The 21,705-nt window shown below is 36.0% G+C and overlaps 2 protein-coding genes across 3 annotated transcripts; one reads left to right on the top strand and one right to left on the bottom strand.

Annotated features, from left to right (window-relative positions):
- Positions 1–11,730, top strand: LOC117932117 (haloacid dehalogenase-like hydrolase domain-containing protein Sgpp). Of its 2 annotated transcripts, none has more exons than XM_034853169.1 (5): positions 1–322; positions 9,923–10,037; positions 10,118–10,272; positions 10,891–11,152; positions 11,283–11,730. In XM_034853169.1, the coding sequence occupies exons 1-5, from the start codon at positions 186–188 to the stop codon at positions 11,469–11,471; spliced, it is 858 nt and encodes a 285-aa protein (XP_034709060.1). In that variant the 5' UTR covers positions 1–185; the 3' UTR covers positions 11,472–11,730. The 2 variants fall into 2 exon arrangements, with proteins under 2 accessions (XP_034709060.1, XP_034709058.1); XM_034853167.1 differs by having other exon boundaries at positions 9,920–10,037.
- Positions 11,731–11,967: 237 nt separating this feature from the next.
- Positions 11,968–20,311, bottom strand: LOC117932116 (dynamin-related protein 1E). Its single transcript, XM_034853166.1, has 15 exons — positions 19,944–20,311; positions 19,774–19,837; positions 19,569–19,676; positions 16,940–17,041; positions 16,418–16,468; positions 16,266–16,327; positions 15,347–15,437; positions 15,202–15,266; positions 14,829–15,023; positions 14,620–14,739; positions 14,470–14,540; positions 13,512–13,737; positions 13,349–13,399; positions 12,863–13,246; positions 11,968–12,296 (listed from the first exon to the last, which is right to left on the bottom strand). Exons 1-15 carry the CDS (start codon positions 20,082–20,084, stop codon positions 12,168–12,170), a joined length of 1,860 nt encoding a protein of 619 aa, XP_034709057.1. The 5' UTR covers positions 20,085–20,311; the 3' UTR covers positions 11,968–12,167.
- Positions 20,312–21,705: the final 1,394 nt, after the last annotated feature.

The following is a 21,705-nucleotide window of genomic DNA, read 5'->3' as shown; positions in this document are numbered from 1 at the left end:
GAATTGGAGAAAATCCAAGGGCAGAACCTGGATTTGAAACAGATGTCAATAAACAGACGGTAACGAGGGGACGAAGACAAGAGAGCCCAACTGAAAAAAACCGATATCTGTGGAGGATTCAACTGAGCCATTCAATCCAATTCAATTCCTACACATCCTCTCCAGGTTCCATTTTCCATTTTACTATGCCATCCCTCCTCTCCTCCAATTTTTTCCTCACAACCCATCTTCACAAACACCCACATTTCTCTCTAAACTTCTCTGGATTCTACCCCACCTCCCACCACCCTCCTAGGACCACCATTTCCTGTTCAGCTCACAGGTTTTTCATCTACCCTTTTCACTTTTTGTTGTTTTTAATCATTTCCATTTTGATTCTACCTATTTTATGTAGTGGGTGAATTGTTGTTCCAGAGTGTTGATTTCATTGTAAACATACAGTTTTGGGTCTTAAGCATTGTGATCAGTTTTCAGATACACTTTCTGATGGGATACTAGTATTAAATTCAATGTTTTTGAGTTTATGGATATGGGTTCTTAGGATTCAAAAGAATTTTCATTTTTTTGTGTTTTTTTTTTTCTTTCATTTATTAATATGAGTTAGACGTTATTATCTATACAATTAGGTCGTCTATATGTTCTGTTTGGATGCTGAGAAAATGGGTTATAAAGAGAAGGGGGAATAGAGCTATTTGGGGCTTCATTGCAAATGTTTCCAGATTTTTAGGAAACCAAATGACAACGGCATGGTTTTCCCTGGAACATGCAAAAGTTCTTGATATTGGGTATCAGGCAGGGTGTCTTAAAATATGGAGATTATTGTTTTATTTTGGAAATTAGAAAAGAAAACCATGAAAATTTGGGAGACAACTTCAGAAAATATATATTGAAGCTCCTAAAATCTTGAAGTTACAGTGACATCCCAACTAGATATCCATGAAATAAGATGGCATAGTCTTGGTACTTGCACTAAGATCCCTAACTTATGGAATCATTCCGATTAGTTACCTTAATATTATCATGATCTTCCTCAAATAAGCCTAAAAATATGTACAAGGGAGAACCAGCATGAAACTAACATTGATTATGGACCTATTTAAACTGTTCCGAACTGAACGCCTCAAATCGTAGGTTTTTATGGTTTAAGTTTTCATTGTTGGACTAGATATGCTTATTCATTATTAAGATGACATCTACCCAGGGTGGCTCTGATTGTTTTGTGGTATTTGTGGATGAATTTTCTCAAACTTGGATTTATTTTGTAAACTCAGTCAGAGTTTTCATACTTTCTTGCACATTTATCTACCAAGGTTAAACACTATCTTCAAAAAGAAAAAAGGGAAAAATAACCCAAAAAAAGAAAAAAAAGAATTTTCCTTGTAGATTCTATGGGCGAATGTCCATTCCAACCATTTAAAGAGTTTGTAGGAAATCCGGTGGGTTGTAACTGGGGTTTTAAACTTAAAAAGGTCACATGGTTCACTGAAAGTTATAAAGCTGGGTTAGTTGCAAAGAGAACCAGAAAACATTTTCTTTAGTTCCATGGATTATTTCAGTTCATGCTATTTGCTTTAATTTGAAACTGGAAGTAAACATAGATGAATGCATTTATTTATTGAAAGAAGAGAGTTTCTGAATGGAGATCTTCAAGAAGACACTCAAATGAAGCCTTGTCTAACCCATCTGCATCTATATGTTTTGTTGACTTCATAGTCTTGTATAGCCTAACACCAGCACCTTGGGATTGGAATGAGAGACTCTGTTATACTGTCCTTAGTCTCAGTTCTGTGCAAAATCCTCATTGTCAAGCTATTTTCATTTGTAAACCTAGCCGAGATATTGTTTCTTCTTTGTGTTGATGATTGGGTGATTAATGATAACAATGATTTTGATGAAACCATTCGGCTAAATGAGAGTGTTCAAATGAAAGATGAAGGAAAATAGTGATAGTTTCTTAGCCTTGGGATAATTAATCTTGTCAAGGTTATGTCTCATCACCAGTAAAGCGTGTGTAAAATCTTATTGCTTGGGTAGGTTTAACAGATGATAAAATGATCCATACCAAAATTGATTTGAATGTCAAATTACACTCGACAAATGGTCTACCTCTTTCACATGCACCTTTATATAGACACCTTGTTTGATTTTGTTTTACAAGACTAATATTTAACACCATGAGCTTATTTAAATTTATAGCTTGTGTTTTTCTTTTGATAAAAATGAGATATTTATGATGTCATTTGTTGCATGATATTTGTTGATTAAGATTCTTATTTGGATGTAGGATCATACATTCTTCGGTAATGTTGAGAGAACTTCTATTTTGTAGGATTGGGTTACATGTGGGTCAGCCCAATGGGATTTGCTATAGGCTGACTACCATTTGGATCTGGAAAATTATCATCACCCAACAACCTGCACATTCCATTATGTTATCGGGAATCTTATTGTCCTGAAATTAGGAGGTCAGGCATAGTACCACAAGCAGTTTTTCATTCCTAAAGAGACAAGAAGATGACCAATTCCTTAGGAAGATCCACTTGACATTAATTAGGTGTTAATGAAACCTTTCACTGGATTCTTTTACAAAATTCTTAACTAATCAGAATGGTTATTACTGAATCCTTATGTCAGGTTGGTTGTTCACATTTCTCTTGACCCTTTGCATCTCCATCTCTCCTGAAGCCTCGACCCATTCTTCTAGATTTTCATTAGTCCTATTTTGATTTTCAGGTGCAAGGCCTCTTTTGTAAAGACCTCTTTCTCTCTTTCTTTTCTTTCTCCCCCATATGGATGCTATATTTTATGCTTATCCCTTGCTATCATTGATGGGATCAGATCCTTTGACCATGGATTTTAATTGACATAAGCCTGTCTCAATTTTTTTTACTCCATTTTGCTGTAGTCCTTCATATTCGAGGAAAACTTCTTTAGCTTCCAAATGTGGGCTTCGTTCTTAGACTGCTGGTCCACTAGTGGTTCTTTTATCTTCCCTAGGGATCCGACTAGATGTGGGGAAAATAAGAAGCAAAAAATGGTTGCCCATTCTACTAGAAAAACCAAGTATAAGGCTGTGGCTAATACTGTACCTAAGATCAATTATTTGGTTGTGATGGTTGCTTAGGGATAGGGGTTAAATTTTTATTGGCCTACTATCCCCTTTTGTAATAAGGAGACGTTATATTAATACAACAGAATAATGAATTATGTGGGTGCACAAAATACATCCAAATTCACTGTCATTTCATTCATCACCATGTTCTATGAGGTTCCATAACCTTAATATATCTTCCAACAGATCCATTGTGTTTCTTATGGTAAATTTCCAATAGATGTATCTTCAGTATGAGGTACAAAAATTGTACCTTTGTATTGGAAAATTCCTGTTTTCATTTAGATCTAGAACCCTTTTTTGAAATGCTTTCTGCTACCTTTTTTTGTATAGGATTACATATGAATATATACAGAATAATTGTATAAAAATAGGCTAGGAAATAATGCCTACGATCATGCTATCAAAGATAAATAAGATAAGTGAAGAATGCTAAGAAAGGAAAAAATCCTAGGAGATTCTATGTACAACTATACAATTATTACAACTCATATGAGCTAGAAAAATAGTCAACACAATCTGCCAGAATTTCCAACTGGCAGATTTTCCAACACTCCCCCTCAAGCTGAGGAATAAATATTTCTCATTCCCAGCTTGCTTAAGATAGTTTGAAACTGCCGAGTAGGAAGCCCCTTTGTTAGAATATTAGCCAGCTGCCCCTTTGTAGGAATATAAGGAGTGCAAATTAGCCCATTTTCAAGTTTCTCTTTTATAACATGTCGGTCCACTTCCACGTGCTTAGTTTGATCATGTTGTACTGGATTATGTGCAATGTTGATGGTTGACTTGTTGTCACATTAGAGTTTCATAGGTTCTTTCCATTTGATTCCAAGGTCACTTAGTATTATCATGATCCAAAGAAGCTCACAGATTCCATGTGCCATAGCCCTAAATTCCGCTTCTGCACTAGACCTTGCTACCATCAATTGCTTCTTACTTCTCCAGGTCACTAAGTTTCCTCCTAAAAACATGTAATACCCTAATGTTGATCTTCGGTCTATTATTGACCCAACCCAAACAACATCTGTGTATGCTTCTAGGATCAAACTCCCTCCCCTTTTAAAATGAATGCCTTGGTCAGGTGAAGACTTTAGGTACTTTAGGACTCTAAATACTGCTTCCATGTGCACTTCTCTAGGATCATGCATAAATTGACTTACCACACTCACTGCATAGGCTATGTCAAGCCTTGTGTGAGCTAAGTATATCAATTTCCCCACTAGGCCTTGATATCTTTCTTTATTCACTAGAGTCCTTCCTTTTCCTTCATTTAGCTTGCAAGATTGTTCTATTGGGGTCTCTGCCGGTTTGCAACCACTCATTCTTATCTCCTTTAGTAGATCTAGAATGTATTTCTGTTGTGAGATTACAATTCCTTCAATGGAGTGTGCAACTTCAATCCCTAGGAAGTATTTGAGCTTCCCTAGGTCTTTGATTTCAAATTCCTTAGCTAGTTGCCTTTTTAGTTTCTCCATTTCTGCAGAGTCATTTCCTGTCAAGACTATGTCATCAACATATACAATAAGGGTTATTATCTTGTTCATTTCTGTTTATTTGAATAATAAGGTATGATCCTCTTGACTTTGGTTGTATCCCATACTCTTCATTGTCTTTGTAAATCTTCCAAACCAAGCTCTAGGTGACTGTTGAAGTCCATAAAGAGCCTTCTTGAGCTTGCATACTTTGCCTTGTTCAAATTTTTCTTCCAACCCCAATGGCACTTCCATGTAGACTTCCTCTTCTAAGTCTCCATGTAAAAAGGCATTCTTGACATCTAGTTGCTGCAATGGCCAATCAAGATTAGTAGCTAAGGACAATAAAATCCGAATAGTGTTCATCTTTGCCACAGGTGCAAAGATTTCATGGTAATCAATTCCATGAGTTTGAGTGTACCCCTTTGCCACTAGTCTTGCTTTGTGTCTTTCTAGTGTGCCATCAGCCCTAAACTTTGTGTTAAACACCCATTTGCAACCCACCTTCCTTTTTCCTATGGGAAGATCAACAACCACCCATGTGTTATTTTTTATTAGTGCACTCATTTCTTCCATCATTGCTTTCCTCCAATTGTCATTTCTAAGTGCCTCTTGGACAGTTTTTGGTGTCTCTATGGAATTTAGTTTGGAGACAAAGGCTTGGTAAGAAGGTGATAGTTTTTCAAGGGAAACAAAATGGCTCAAGGGGTGTCGAGTACATTGTCTTTCTTCTTTCCTAAGGGCAATAGGCAAATCAAGATCAATAGAATTAGTACCTTTTTCTGGTTGAATGACTAGGACATGTGGAGTTTCTAGGGCCAGTTGCTTCCTCCTTGAATAGACCTTGGGTGGCACTTGAAGATCCTCCCCCTCTGAACTTTGCATATAGGATTCAAATCTGGGTGACTCAGGGACAGCTTCTGGTGCAGTTACTGAGGCATTCTTTGGGGCAATTGCTTGGGTATTTTCTGAAGTAACAGCTATAGAAAAATCTGGCATTACTGGTGCAGTGTTTGAGGCATTTTCTGGGGCTGTTTTTTTTGGTATTTTCTGAAGTGACTGTTATGGAAAAATCTGATCCCTTAGTTTGGACAGTTTTGGTGGAGTTCTCTAGGATAGGAAGAGTAGGTAGGCTAGGAAAGAATTCCTTATCTTCTGCAAAAGGCTCCCCCTGAAGATAAGGACTAGAAAAAAAAGGTTGTTTTTCATTGAATGATACATCCATAGTGACAAAAAACCTTTTAGAAGCTGGGTGATAACACTTATAACCCTTTTTTGTAGGAGAATAACCAACAAAGATACATTTAAGGGCTCTTGGGTCAAGTTTAGTTCTTTGATGAGCATAGATATGTACAAAGGCCACACACCCAAAAATCCTTGGGGAAAGGTGGTTGAAACCATCAAATTTTGGAAAAAAATGTAGAAAGTGTTTCAATAGGGCTAGAATATTTAAGAATCCGAGAGGGTGACCTATTTATGAGGTATGTAGCAGTTAGGACAACCTCTCCCCAAAATGACTTTGGAACATTCATTTGAAAAACCAACGCTCTAGTGATCTCCAATAGATGCCTATTTTTAGGCTCGGCTATTCCATTTTGTTGGGGAGTATCATTACAGGATGAATAATGTATGATTCCTTCTTTTTGGAGATAAGGAGTAAGGTATTGATTAAAATACTCTTTTCCTTTGTTTGACCTTATTCCTAAGACCTTGGCATCAAATTGATTTTTTAGCATGTTATGAAAAATGGGGAAGATTGTGCTAACCTCAGATTTTTGTTTCATGAGATATACCTAAGTAAATCGAGTACAATCATCAACAAACAAAACAAACCAGCTTACTCTAGAAATGCTATGAACTTTAGTAGGTCCCCAAACATCCGTATGAATCAAACTAAATGGAACAAAACTATTCTTATTACTTAAAGGAAAAGACACACAGTGATGTTTAGCATACTCACAAACATCACAATGGAAGTTTTGAACATTTAGTTTTTCAAACATATTAGGAAATATTATTTTCAATAATAAAAAAGGTGGATGACCAAGGTGAAAATGGGATAACCAAACTTGTTCCTCAGCTGGAGTATGATGTTTTGATAAATACGTATGAGTAGGACATGTTGTGCCACTTTCAGCTTCAAGGAGAAACAGTCCCCCTTCTTCTTTAGCATGCCCAATCACTTTCCCAGTAAGAAGGTCCTGAAAAGAACATTCAGATTACATAAAGTTGACCGAGCAGCAATTTAGGTCCTTAGTAATTTGAGGAATGGACAACAAATTTACTGATAGTTTTGGAACATGTAAGACATTTCTTAATGTCAGAGAAGATGTTAAGAAGACATCTCCTTGACCAACCACAGTCACTAAGGTACCATCAGCAATTTTGATCTTTTGATTTCCCGGGCATGGAATGTAATTAGAAAAGGCTTTTGAGGAATTGGTCATATGGTCTGAAGCCCTTGAATCAATGATCCAAGGGCTGGAAAACTGAATTTTAGAGGCACTCAAAGAGAAGGAATACTTACCTGTTTGAGAAAAATGACTATGCCCCTCAGGTTTTTCTAGCTTGGAAATGAATCTTTTAAGTTTGTCAATTTCCTCTTTGTTGAGCTCCATTTCTTGGCCAAAGCTTTCTTCCTGCTATTTTCCTCCAATTTCAGCAAGATTGGCTTGTGATTTATAGCCAGAATTAACCCCTTTACCCCCATTCCCCTTGAAGAAATTTAGGGGCTTGCCATGGAGCTTCCAGCATGTCTCCCTTGTGTGCCTATTTTTATTGCAATAGTTGCACCATAAGGAGTCTTTCTCACTTGTTTTCTTCCCTTCATTTCTACCAGAGTTTGCAGCATTAGCGCCGCAACACTTCCTTCATTTCCACTTGGTTTTGAGATGGTTAAAGCAGATCTGTCCACAGTGTTTTCCTTTTCTAACATTATATTTCTCCTTCTTCTCCTCTAACTATTGCAAAGGCTTTGTTTAGAGATGGCAGTGGCTCTTTCCCAAGAATTTGGACTCGTACTTGATCCAATTCCACATTCAAACCCGCCAAGAAATCATACACCCTCTCTCGTTCAATGAACTCTTGATGCATTGTTGCATCTATGCTGCACTTCATTCTTAAATTCTGATATTGATCAAGTTCAAGCCAAAGACTTTTAATAACACTGTAGTACTTAGTTACGGAAAGAATACCTTGTTTGGTGTTGTGAATCCTTGTCTTTAGTTCATACATTTGGGCTGCATCCCTTACCTTAGAATAGGTATGATACACGGACTTCCAAATTTCCTTGGCTATTGAGAGAAACATGCATGTACGGCTTATCTCCGGTTGCATAGAGTTCCAAAGCCATGACATGTTTTGAGAGTCTTCTTCATCCCACACGACAAACCTTGGATCATCCTTACTCACAACAGGTCCAATGAGATGGTTTAACTTCCCTTTGCCCTTAATACAAGTCTTTACCAACTGTGATCACACTAAATAATTTCCCCCATTGAGTTTGAAGGATCCTACTATATTCTGGAATTCAGCAAGTGGTGTTGATTGTTGGATTGTGGTTTGGCTCGATATTGAAGAATCAACCTCTGAAGTGTTTGACATTTTGAGGGGAAGAAGGGATATGAAGGTCAAAAAAATAGGGGCAATGAAGGCCTAATATGAAGCAACGTTTCTAACAGAAGGTTAGAAACTAATGGGATATGATCTGAAAAAAAAATTCCTCCTGGCAATCAAGGCACTGAACATTGGAATGCTAGTGATTAGGCAAAGAAAATTTTAGCTCTGATACCATGTTTTCATTCAGATCTAGAACCCTTTTTTGAAATGCTTTCTGCTACCTTTTTTGTATAGGATTACATATGAATATATATAAAAATAGCCTAGGAAATAATGTCTACGATCACGCTATCAAAGATAAATAAGATAAGTGAAGAATGCTAAGAAAGGAAAAAACCCTAGGAGATTCTATGTTCAACTATACAATTATTACAGCTCATATGGGCTGGAAAAATAGTCAACACAATCTGCTAGAATTTCCAACAAATTCCCTCAAGGAAATTAGTTTAATTCTGCAATATAATTCTCAGAAGTCTCTTTGAAGTTTCAGATGATTTACTAGCAGAGTCCAAAACTGAACAAAATTGCACTATTAAGTTATTTGTTGCAGTTTATGAGTGCTATACATGGGTGTGGCATATAATTTTTTTATTTTATGTGTGCCCCTTGGTGATGTTTTTTTTTTTACCATGTCACATCAATTATCGCTACAAACCATTTATGTTTTCAGGGGTTTGGAAGCTCATTCTATTGAGTCAGTTGTTGATATTTGAGTATTCGGGTTATTTCAGGCTGACAATGTATGTTTCTTGTTTTCCATTTTTTCCTAATTCATGCTGGACCAGATGTACAGAAACAAACAGCAGAACCACAAAACCTATTAAAACCTGCCTTCCATGGTAACTTTGAATAGGGCCGTGAGTCCATGACATATGATTGCCCCAAACCATACACCTTATCTGCCTTATAGTTAAGATTGGCACTAGTTGTACTTCCACTGGAGGAATGGCATTCCAACAATGAAGAAGAAGCACACAAGATTTTAGCTACAAATATCTGAACATGGTCAATGCTGAACAAGCATCCTCATAGAATCAAAATCCTGATTATAAAAGACGACTTTATTGCTGCCTGTCCATGTCAGACATAGAAACCAGAGTCAGATAAAAGACCAAAGTCAAGATGTTAGAATCGCAGTGAGGCCCCAGGCATGACCAAGAAACTGGGGTTCTGTAAAGGAATAGGAAAACTTAAACTGAACGGTAAACCCAGGGAGGAGCCCAACCATGTCATTTGCACAATTAACCAACTAGAAAGAGGTGACTTGAGTTTCATCAGACTACCCACTAACTGACTTGTCAAAAAAATATCAGATGACCTACAAACTGGAAAACTGGGATTTTGTTGCCTACATATGGCAATTACAATTCATGATTGATACTTTTTTTTTTCTTTTTGATTTTTACTAAATCATTTACAAAAGCCTTGTCATTGTTACTTTTGGCCTGGGATTGACTCTTCCTAAAATTTCTTGCATATATTTAAGTAGTACTAGTAGTGGAGGTATCTATCTTTCTGTTGTGCATCTCAATGTATACAAAATAAATAAATAAATAAATGAGGAAATTATCCACCCTCTTCCTGTCATACATACCTGCATATTTTTGTCCATATCCATATCATCAGTAGTGTCTTTCATGTTTTAGTGCACAGAGTTTCTTTTGTTTTTATGTCTGGTGAGCTTTGATATTAGTACTTTTCTTTCATTCTATGCCAGCAGCAAGTGTTCACTCTCTTTTCTTGCTCCTCTAGAAGCAATACTATTTGACATCGATGGAACAATATGTGATTCAGATCCTCTCCATTATTATGCCTTTCGTGACATGCTTCAAGAGGTATGCTTTTCTTTTTTCAAGAGACATTCCCATAATTTGCCATTTTTGTACTGCATATGACCAAAGTAAGTGTTCCACAGGTAGGTTTCAATGGAGGAGTCCCCATCACTGAGGAATTCTTTATTGAGACTATTAGTGGCAAGCACAATGTGAATCTCGCCACCATCCTCTTTCCTGATTGGGAACCCCAAAGAAGCCAAAAATTCTTGGAGGATAAGGAAGCCTATTTTCGGAGGTATCATCAACCACCTTTTTACTTATTTTGTTCGAAATAGAGGATTTGGAAGAAAGGGAAATGAATTGAATTAGAATGGCAAATTTAAATGTTTGAAACCAGAAGAAGTTAATTGGGAAAGAATTAGGAAAGGAGTTGAAGTGGAATTTATCTTTGACTACCACACAACAGCAGTGGACTTTAGATGAAATTTATTTTAAAATTTGTTTATGTTCTCTTGATCCTCTTTTTCTTATTACATGAATGAAAAAAAGGGTTAGAAGAAAGAGCAGTTTCTCATTATCGAATAAGAGAAAAAGAAAAATGAAACCCCATTCCTTTCTTTTCCTTTTACACCAATTGAATTTGAATGGAGTGAATGAGCTGAATACGATGATAGATTGATGAAAATAAGGACAGGGGCATGAATCATGATAGCCTATGATATGATATAGAATATGACCCTAGAAAAGGAGAGTATAGTCTTATCTCAAGAAGCTTTTTGTCATGCTGTGTACTTGTGCTGCACTCCAATTTACCTTTCCTAAGAAGTAATTTCCATACCACAGGTTATCAAAATTAATACCTTTTCTATTTTCTGTGATCCATCCCAAACCCAACCTAATTATCAATATGCAGATTGGCATCAGAACAACTACAACCCATGCATGGGCTGCACAAGTTGTGCAAATGGGTTGAAGAACAGGGCTTGAGACGGGCTGCCGTGACAAGCGCTCCAAGATCAAATGTTGAGCTCTTGATCCCAATGTTGGGCCTGTCAGATTTCTTCGAGACTATTGTTATTGGGAGCGATTGTGAGCGAGTGAAACCGTTCCCTGACCCCTACCTGAAAGCTCTCCAAGCACTTAAAGTGTCCCATAAGCACACTTTTGTGTTTGAGGTCTGGCTTACTCCCACTCCCAAAACCATGTGTTTTAGCCTCTTTTCAAACCTTTGATGGGGCTTTTTGTTATTTGCCTTTTTTTTTCATACTGTTGAGTAATGTCTTATTATGGTTTCTGTTTGGCTAGGACTCTGTTTCAGGGATAAAGGCAGGGGTGGCTGCTGGGATGCCAGTAGTGGGCTTAGCCAAAAGGAACCCCGAAAAACTACTGGCAGCAGCCGGGGCCTCTTTCGTCATTGATGATTTTGACGACCCAAAATTGTGGGGCGTGTTGGAAGAGCTACAACGCAAGCCAGAGGTAACAACAGCTACTTAGCTCGAAATGCTATTATTCTTTAGCGTATATAATAAAACAATGAGACAAACATGCGCTGCTAAAGAACAAGGGCTTGGGGAAGGGGGTTTATACTTCACCTATGGGTTCTACTCTTTATACATTATCTACATCTATCTATTCGAACTTCACGTAGAAATTGCACCCATTGTCTTTTACATTGAATTTCTTTTCCCTTTTGATGAGGGATTCATGTACTTAAATGTTACGCAACAAGAATACTTCTGTTTGCTGTTGAGTATTTGTTAGAAGAATTTCAGGGGCAAAAGGAGTCCAGAGAAGAAAGTAATATCCTCTGGAGTGTCTAAATGTCCGCCTTAACGTTTTTGAGGTGACCTCTTCTCTAACCCCGGTTCCATTTTTTATTTAACTCTACTGCTCTGTAAACTTGGATTAAAGAAATATATTAAAGACGAGACACTACGAAAGACGATGATACTCAAGGAGAGGGGCCCCCGGGGGGCGGGGGGGGGTTTGGTTTGGTTTGTGAATTTAAATGCATCATATATAAAAGGCCATTTCAAGTTCTACAAAACACATAAAGACATCCGACAAGGATGTAATAAGAATTGCACAACAAAACAAAACAAAGAATATCAAGCCGTTCTTCGGTTCATCGGAATCAGAAAAGGTTTGAGTCATCTGTATTGTGAGATGAGGCATCTCCTAATATGCGTCTCATCGGACCCATGATACACTATCAATCTCATCCCTTGCCGCCTTGTATAGTTCAAGTCTTTTTGCACATTGTTGCCTCCTCTCCATTAATGCCGGGTCCTCATCTAACATCTGTGAAAGCTGCTTACCCTGTGAAGCAGATCCCAAAAACCTTTAGTTAACATCAATGGCGAAAAAGGGCTTACACATAACCAGGTCTTGGAACAGGATGATCTGAACGTTAAATTTTAAAACTAGAAATGAAACAAAATTTTAAAATAAAACTAAAACATAAATGTATACAAAAACTCAGAAAATAATAGGAATTTATTTTTCATTAACAAAGTACGGAAGGGATTGGTTACCAACCACATTCATACATGGAAAGGAAAAAAAATTAGGATTCTCAGTTTGATATTATTATTTGATTCCCCTAAATTATGTGATAGGAATTTGTTTGCACTGAATGAAGACTACTACCGGGCTTTGCATTACATAATACATTATTGCATGTAGAATTGTTATCTAATCAACATTTCCATGAATATTTTTAATATTTCCACAGAACTGATAACTTGGTCAATCCCAATACTTCAGTTACCTAAACAGGTATCACAATAAAGCTGATGCATCTAATAGAATTGGAGTGTGTGCCCACAGGCTGGTGAGTGTGTGTGTGTGTGTGTGTGTGTGAGAGAGAGAGAGAGAGAGAGTACCTCTTTCTTCCCAATTTGTGTGTAAAAAAGGTTGAGTAAAGATTGTTTGGCCTCCCTAACTTGACAATGTACCACAGCCTTGGGGATCGTATTCCTGAGTGTGTCAGACACCATGTTCACATAAGAGGACACATTTGATGCTATCCTCCTGAAGTGCCCCTCTGTATACCGGTCTACAGTTGAGGCAGCTGGATTACCTCCAGCTGGATTTCCTACTTTCTCCACTTCCTGGGGAAGTTTCCGGAAGAATTCCACTGTCAGGTATGAAGCTTCCATCTCCACCAACCGAATAACTGTCTTCTTACTGTCGTCACGGAACCTTTCCAAGGATTCACCAGTAGCAGCAGATATTTCAGCTTGCAGAGTTGGGAAACGCTTCAACTCCTGTTCCATCAAAACACAAGCATAAAACCTTTTCCCTTTCACAGAAAGAACTGCACATGCATCAATGACAAAGCTCCCAGACAAGTTTACTCAAAATCTCACCTGAGTTTCTCCAATGGACTTCCTCACAAGTTCCTTCAAGACGAAGTGAACCTACATTCCAATTTCTTGATCGGTCAGATTAAAAAAATTTCTTTCCAGATACATACCACAACTTTCCAAATGAACTTCCATATACATAGCAGATGAAACAAGAACTACTCACAGCATCCACTGAAGCTTCAGCTGGGCCCCTAAAATAATTCAGCGACCCCTCAATAAGGCGACGATAACCTTGTTCAGGGGCAATCAAGTGTGGTTGGTAACCATCTGCCTCTGAAACAATTTTCCGTACATTCTGCAGAGAAAGATGTCGGTCAAATGGAAGTTTCCTCAAAGCAGCAGGGAGCTGGTTGTCAAAAACTCCATAAATCCTATCACCTCCTGGTCGTCTGAGATTACAAAAGAACCCCAGAAGTATTAGAAAACAAGTTATAAGCATATACATACACTTATACATATCAGCAAAAACTACTGAGGTTTAATAAGCCTGGGATCAGAAGCAATTTGTCTGATTTATGTAAATTACGCCATCAACCAGCATCATTCCACCATCTAGCATGCATTGCTTGAGTGCATCAGTCCTGCAACTAAAGGAGGTTTGAATCCAGATGCCCAACTAAGATCAATATAAGAGATTGATTCAAACCTGAGTTTGAGTCTGGATCAAAAAATCTCAATCCAATCCTCACTTGGTTGGGACAAGATTGTGGCCTTGGGCAAGTTGATCCAGCTTAAGCATCATCTTTTGTGTTTGCATTGCATTAAGCATATATTATTAAGAGCTATAAACTGATGTGTAAAATTTCATCATTGTTACAAGGATAAGCTTGATTATGATAGGATTTAACCCATGGCCCCTAAATTTAACTTGTACACTAAATGGATCAATTTCGACAGTGAGACTTTGCTGCCTCTCCACCAAGGATATTTAGAATTTCAAACACAAGGAACAATTTAGTCAAGAACCACACAGCTTCCTTGAATAGAGTTCAATGCAAAGAATCAACTCAAGGATACATAATCAAAATCTACTTGGACCTAAAATTGACAAATGGAACAATATATCAAATATATATATATATATATATATATATATATATAGAAGTATTTCAAATGTTTACCCTCCATCCAGATGCTCCTTGAATATACGGTCAAATGCACGGCAAAGTTCCAAGATAGTGTATAATTGGGCCTGAAAGTAACATCACGGTTAGTTACAACAGAAAAAATGTCTCATTATTATTTAATTAAATGAAGCATAAGCCACTCACCCCTGCATCAACAGCAATAGGCCTACCAAGATGGTCCATCTCTGACTCAAGTTCATCAATGCTTTTGTTTATTAAGGACGTGATACTGGGTATTCTAGCCCTGATTACAGTCTCCAAATGCTGAAACCAAATTCACTCATTCAAATGATACCCAATGTGCTTGTATACATAACGAAGAAGACCTCAAACGGACATACTACAAAGTTTACCTTTGAAAGAAGTTTTGCAAGATATTCGGAACCCATTTTACTGGCCAAGTGTCCATAATCTGGACTAGTTGCAAAATACTCACGCTCCTTGCGCCTTGCAACAATCATGTCCACATTTTTATTGATATCAGCTTGTGAGCGATTCACAATTCCAACCCAAGGATGTTGCAGCCGATAGGATCTTCCTTCAAGAACCTTCAAGCAAAAAAGAGGTGAGGAAGAAGAGCAATCAAAATTTCAGACATCTTGTTTGGCAGGAAACCATATGATTTAGAAATACTTTTCGATATGTAATCAGCATGAATAGAAAAAGACCACAACAAAACATGTAACCAAAAAAGTTTCACATACAGAGAAAGAGAGAGAGACTCACCTCCAACGCATTTGTTCCTTTATCCATTAAATCCAGCTTTGTCAACACCCCAAATGTCCTTTCACCTGAGCACGGTAAAGGCAAACACTTGTTACGAAAGACAAAAACCAACTGACAAGGATGTCTTGTGAAATCTGAATAATACCTGAAGGATCCACTTCCCTAGCAAGTTTGATAGCATCGGATGTTGCTATGTCTTGATTGGCTGGAGATATTGCTAATATAATGCTGTTAGGCTGCAGAAACCATACCCATCGATTAGAGTGACAAATTAATGTACAAATTTAAGGGCTTCAGTTGAACCTGATAAATATCTATTATTCTCACAACATAAGAAATCAAAAGAAAACCACATGACATAAGTGATCACCCAACAAAGCCCTCCAACTATATAGTGTAAAAAACCACATGAAACATATACTGCACAAAATAAAACCTGCTTGACCACAATGGCAAGATGCCCTGAGCTTCAGCTGATAAGGGTAGAGGCTTATGAAACAGTAGCTAAGCAATACAAAAATGCAAAAACAGTTGGATATGTGATTCATATAAGGAGTGTAACAATATCAGCTACAAAAGAAGCCATATCAACAGTAGCAGGCAAATGACAGCCCACATAAAATTCCTGACTGATGATGAAATTGCTTTCTAACTGGTGGATCCATCAACCTAATCCCACGCATAAACAACCATCGTTCAGAGAAGAAGTGTTGGAAAACAAAGCTAATCCATTTCTTTCATTTTGCTCATGAGGATGATAGTGCCAAGGTTTTGCAAGAATTTGGTGACCATATCCAACAGCTTACAGGATACCCTTGTTCATTGGTTACTGGAACTGTAAAACCAGAGAGAGAGAGGGAGAGAGAAGATGGAGTGTGTGGTTGGTCCATACATATTTAATTTAAGAAACTACTATCTGTTCACCAAAAAACATGGTACACTTTCAATTAAATGAAAAAGTAAAGAGATATAACTTTCCACAATGAAAGGAAGCCGCCAGAACAAAAACTCAAGCATTATGCCCCATATTTAGCATTTTTTAAAGAAAAAAAATGCATTATTACCTTCTCCACATAACTCCTAACCATGTTTTCAATGTCTTCAACAATAGTTTCAGGCTGTCCCTCTGCAAAGAACAAAATCTTTAATCAGTAAGGGACGAAAATATCTAACTCAAAAATCAAATTCATAACTAGTAACTAAATACAATACATACCCACAGCAACCTTTGTTAAACCAGGTAAATCAATCAAGGTTAAGTTGACAACTGCCAAATAGAGAGAATCACAAAATGGTGTCAGAGTAGAACAAGGACATTATCAGTTTCTGAAGATGCAATCAGAAGATTTAACCATTCCTACCAACTTCATTTCACGTATTAAATGATAAAAAAATTGGTAGAAAGAAGAATAAATACAAGCAGGGGAAAAATAAATGGAAAAAATTCTTCACCAAAATAAAAATACCTAAAAATTATTGAAGGTGTCAGATTCATTTTTGTGACATCAAAGCTATTCCCTTTAGGAATGATACTAGAAATTCATTTTTAGAGTCATAAGCACAGGAACCTGTTTCTCAAAAGTTTTGAGCTAATTGATAATAGTGAAGAAAAAAATGCATGTGATGAAGTGACATTACAGTCAGATTTTCTTTCCATATGGTAATTCACTGTGAAGCCATATTATTATTTAACATTTCAACCCAAGTATTCGGAAATTAATGTTGCAAAATAACATACCATTTGGAGAGTAGATACTAAGATGAATAGGAACATTTGATATCTGTTTTGTCCTCCCAGTTATTCTATCAGTTTCATCCTGAATTTCTTTGCGAACCAGGGCTGCAGCAGAAAAATCAGATGTCAAAAAGTAAGCAACAGCCCAGCAGACTATATAAATTACATGCAACAAAAACAATAACCAATGTTAAAGCAAGTATAAAAATCCTGATAATGCAAAATCATAACAACAAACTTTGCTATTTGTGAATAGTTGCCCATTGAAAAAAAAATTCAAATGGGTACACAAAGGTAGTAAACTGCTTCTATCTTATCATCATGTAAGTTCCAGCCACAATTTGAATTCTTGATGCATTCTTTAAATTGTCTTCTTCTTCCTCTTTTTTTATTTTTTGGACAAGGAAAATATAAATACATATTAACAAAAGGCACCTAACAGAAAAAGTGGTACAACCATATGCACGTGTCATATGCAAATCCACATAAAAGGTAAAAAACATATTAAAAGAAAAAAACAACAAATCACACTCTCCTAAACTATCCCGCCACATGCTATCTTGATGCACTCTTTTATTTTCAATGGTGCATTCTTAATATTATAATGCAATTCTTAGTACATTGTATTACAATCTTCCCAATTCGAATACTTAAGGTACAGCATAAAGTTTTGATACGAACCTCACTCAAAATTTCAAGGTCCTTAGTTTTGGGCCATTATTTGCATTTCCTTTGCCTTTAACTACAATTATTTGTGTCATCTCATTTGATTGGGATGTACATAAAAGGTTGAGAGATTCTTCCATCAAATAAAATAGAAAAAGAAAAAAATAGAAGAAACTCAAGAGGAGGACAAGTATCCCTCAAGCTCAACAGGAGAAAAAGCTTTCCCCTTCGCCAATTTATCGGCATCCTACTTACCCAACCAAAATCTCCATGCAAAGGGGCAATTCACCAGTATGTAAATGTCAACACTATATCAGAGACACTAATAAAATCTTCAAGATCCTTTCTCATACTGACACATCTGAGCAATTTCACCAACCATGATATTAGAAAACCCAATCATAGTCTTCTTTCAGGCTTCCCAACAAGGCCAAAATCCTTTGTATCAATGGCCAAACCCAACTCTCAACCTTCAATAAAGCTCAAAAGACTATCACTTCCTGAAAACAGACCAACACCCATCTTCAAGTTACTCACAGAGTAGACAAGCCTAAGGCACCTAATGAGCAAGGAGCCAACTCATCCCCTTTAGTTTATTTGGCATTCGTGCCAATAGTAGTCTGACTATTAGATCTTTTCTTCCTAAGATTTGATGACTTTATTTACTTAGAAACTTGCTTGCGCAAAACTTCTTACTTCTAGGCACTGTTATCAACTGCACACATAGGCAATAGATGGATGAGTACAAATATTCCTGCTCTCTCTTCATTCCTTTCTGACAATAAAAAATCAAATCCTGAATAAATGGAGATACGCATACATAGCCACCCATGAAGTTATTTTGAATTTGAGTTTTCTTTTTCTCTTTCTCTCTCTTCTTTTTTTTTTTTTTTTTTCCCTGTTTTGAGATTACAATAGCTGCTAAAATTTCTTTGTTCTGTTTGTTTGTTTTATTTAAATCTTTGTATAAAGGAAATTCGTTCACTTTGCAGAAAACTAGAGTTGCACAATTTCAATATCATGTGTTATTGTGATTGAATTTGAATGTTTCTTTGTGATAAACACACATGTTAGTATATTAAAAGCTTTATTATGCAATTTGCAGTATTATTTGACATATCATCACATACACTCATGCACTTAGTTTTGACTTACCATGCCTAAATATGCTCTAAGCTCCAACATGAACCTAGGCTCTAGGACACTTAAGTGCCTTAATGTGCTTTGGATTTTCAACTACAATTTTGATAGGCAAGCAAAAAATGTATCCCTAACAAAAGACTAGTGCATTAAGGTAAATAGGAAGTATACTAAGCCCATCAAATAGCATAGCATAGAAAAAGAAGAGGCCCTCTCATCAGGCAGCACCCAACAACAAATCATCTGTGTTTTAGCAACTAAGTTCTTACAAAGTTTGTAACTGAAGTGAACTGAACTTTCTATTTTCTAAGATTTCTAGTCTGTCAGAGTTCCAAATGTGAATTCTATGGGAAATATTGAATAGGTTGTAAGCCCAACAAGTGTGTAGATATTTTCTTGGTTATTCTTGTTTTAGGAAGGTTTTTGTCCACCTAAAAATTTTTAAGAAGTTAACAATCCTGGCATCTTGGTGAAAAACAAACTAGAGTTTGATTCCTGAAATTTTTTAAGTTCTAATGATTTTCAATATAAGGGAAGATTTCCAAATGCTGTCCACAAATTTTCACACAAAAAGCCATTCCTTTATTTAATCTTCTAGCTAAGAGCCCCAATCCAACCAAATCCAATGCTTGTTTTAGAAAAAAAAAATGCTCCTGTTCCGATTCCTATAACCAAATTTCCTCTAAATGGCAAAAAGACATTCAGAAGATATAAAACTACAACTAATTATTAAAAACTAAATCACCATAAATAAATAAATAAATAAAACTACTGTGAAACTTATGCTTTCATCACAAATAAATAATGAAAAGTGCAATATACATACCAAAATCAGTAAATCTCCGTTTTGGCAAGTGAAGGAATTCCGCATACTCCTGTTGTCCACTTTCTGTCTTGTGCAGCTGCAACACCAAAGGCCGCCTCGTCACAATACCTGCAAATCTCCATAATCACCTTCACTCAAACGTCACAAAAACAAAACAAAACAAAACGTCAACGACATGTAAAATCCAAAACTGAAATCTCCAAACCTGATCCCCTTGGAAGAAAATCTCGCCCCACGATGCTCTCCAAAACCGAAGACTTGCCAGAACTCTGATCTCAATCAAAACAAAACAAAATTCAAAATAATAATAATAATAATAATAATAATAATCTTCAAAATCGGGCTTTCAAAAGCAATAAGAGCAGTTTTAAAAACCTGTCCTCCAACAACAGCGACAGAGGGAAGCGCTTCCCATAGAGAAGAGAAGGTGTTGTCGCCACCGCCATAATCGCCGAGAACAGTACACGCTCTCTGGATCCGATTGACTAGTCCGATCAAGCTCTCCATGGTAGTCATCTTGGAGGAAATTCCGTAGATCTGAGGCGCAAAACCCTAGAATTGAAAGGGGAGAAACAGATTTGACTTGAAATGAACGCCAAGTGAGGGGGTAGAGACACGGAGTTGTGGTGCGAGTTCTATGTTCTAACGTCCAAGAAATTCTGGCTCTTTCGGCATCGGGAGAAATGTCTAAATGTCAGAGTCGGTGGAGATATCATACGCCAGGTGCGCACTGTTGTTTGTAATAGATGGCTGGTCTACCTTTTTCTTTTATTCTCTCACGCCGTCACGCGTTTGAAATTTTGAATTTTGAAATGCTTACCATCGCAGCCCACGGGTGCCCCCCTTTTCTAACTTCGCCACTAAGAGATGGATGGCCACTTTTCTGTTTTTTTTTTTTTCTAATTGATTATTAGTATCATTCCTGTTATTATAGTGTTAGGTTTAATAATGGTTTTTTTAGAAAAGTTTTTCTTAGAGAAAAAGAAGAAGGGAAAAAAATATATATATTTTATTACTAAAGAATAAAGTCTTTTAATTATTTTTATTATTTTTTAAAATTTATTAGATAAATAAAAATAATAATTAAAAATAAAATGCGCACATAAAAGTTATTTTTAAAAAATATAAAAGGTAAGCTTAAAATATTTTAAGTTACCAAATGGATTTTTTTACAAAGAATATGATCACGATTTTCAAAAGTTGTTTTTTAAAACTGTTTTTGAAAATACTTCCCCAATAAAAAGCATTAAAATATATTTGAGAATTAAAAAAATACATAACATTTTTTTTCTTAAAACTATAAAGATGAATTTTTTCAAATAATTTTTTTATTTGCTTTCACTTATTTACTTACGACTAATTTAACAAATGTAAAAATAATTGTAGTCACGAAAAAATTAGTGGATTAAATTACTATTAATTTGGTCATCAAAATGAATAAATTTTATTTAAAAAAAAAAAAGAAAGAAAGATATCTCTTAGGGATAAGTTTCCCCAATCTCCAACTATAAAAAGGATAATAATAATAATAATCCATAAAGTAAAATCTTAAGGAGAAAATCCAAAGGCGACTTCGTAAAAACTACTACACGCGTTCTTCACCATTTAACAAGTTCATTTAGGAATAAGTCACTTGTAGCCTTCGATTGATCTTCAAAATTAAGAAAACGTCATCGTCATCTTCCAAAGTGTGATCAAGGTAAAAGAATTAGAGGAAAAATATTCTTTTGAAAATAATATTATTTTTTGAAATTATACCCACAATATTTTAATTTCAATAAATATTTTGTTTGCGTTATTTTCCTATTTTTTTTGCTAATTTTGTAGGACAAATTTACGAAATTTGTGCATACAATAATTAAAAATAGAACAATCAAATAACATTTATTTTTAAAACATGCTTAAAAATATATAAAAAAAAACATGTTAAAAATATTTCAAATTTTCAAACGAAATATATGAGAATAATTTTTAATAACTATTTTTCAAAACTATTTTTAATAACATTTCTCAAATCTACCTTCTCTTCCCAAAGTTATTTTAGGTATTAATATTTTTTTCTTCATATATAATTAATTTCATGCATAAAATAAAATTATTAAGTTGACGCATAATTTTTATAATTATTACCATGATT

Source organism: Vitis riparia, chromosome 15 (genome assembly GCF_004353265.1).
Source record: "Vitis riparia cultivar Riparia Gloire de Montpellier isolate 1030 chromosome 15, EGFV_Vit.rip_1.0, whole genome shotgun sequence".
NCBI classification, from domain to species: Eukaryota; Viridiplantae; Streptophyta; class Magnoliopsida; order Vitales; family Vitaceae; genus Vitis; species Vitis riparia.
The sequence above is the reverse complement of the archived record's forward strand: the minus strand, read 5'-3'. Positions and strand labels throughout refer to the sequence as shown.

Coding starts and splice junctions, on each gene's coding strand:
- LOC117932116 (XM_034853166.1), bottom strand. CDS start 20,084: ATGACTACCATGGAGAGCTTGATCGGACTAGTCAATCGGATCCAGAGA. Junction 15,267..15,346: donor TAGGGAAGTGGATCCTTCAG/GTATTATTCAGA, acceptor TACCGTGCTCAG/GTGAAAGGACATTTGGGGTG. Junction 13,738..14,469: donor AAGGAGCATCTGGATGGAGG/GTAAACATTTGA, acceptor TTGTAATCTCAG/ACGACCAGGAGGTGATAGGA.
- LOC117932117 (XM_034853167.1), top strand. CDS start 186: ATGCCATCCCTCCTCTCCTCCAATTTTTTCCTCACAACCCATCTTCAC. Junction 323..9,919: donor ATTTCCTGTTCAGCTCACAG/GTTTTTCATCTA, acceptor ATTCTATGCCAG/CAGCAAGTGTTCACTCTCTT. Junction 11,153..11,282: donor AGCACACTTTTGTGTTTGAG/GTCTGGCTTACT, acceptor CTGTTTGGCTAG/GACTCTGTTTCAGGGATAAA.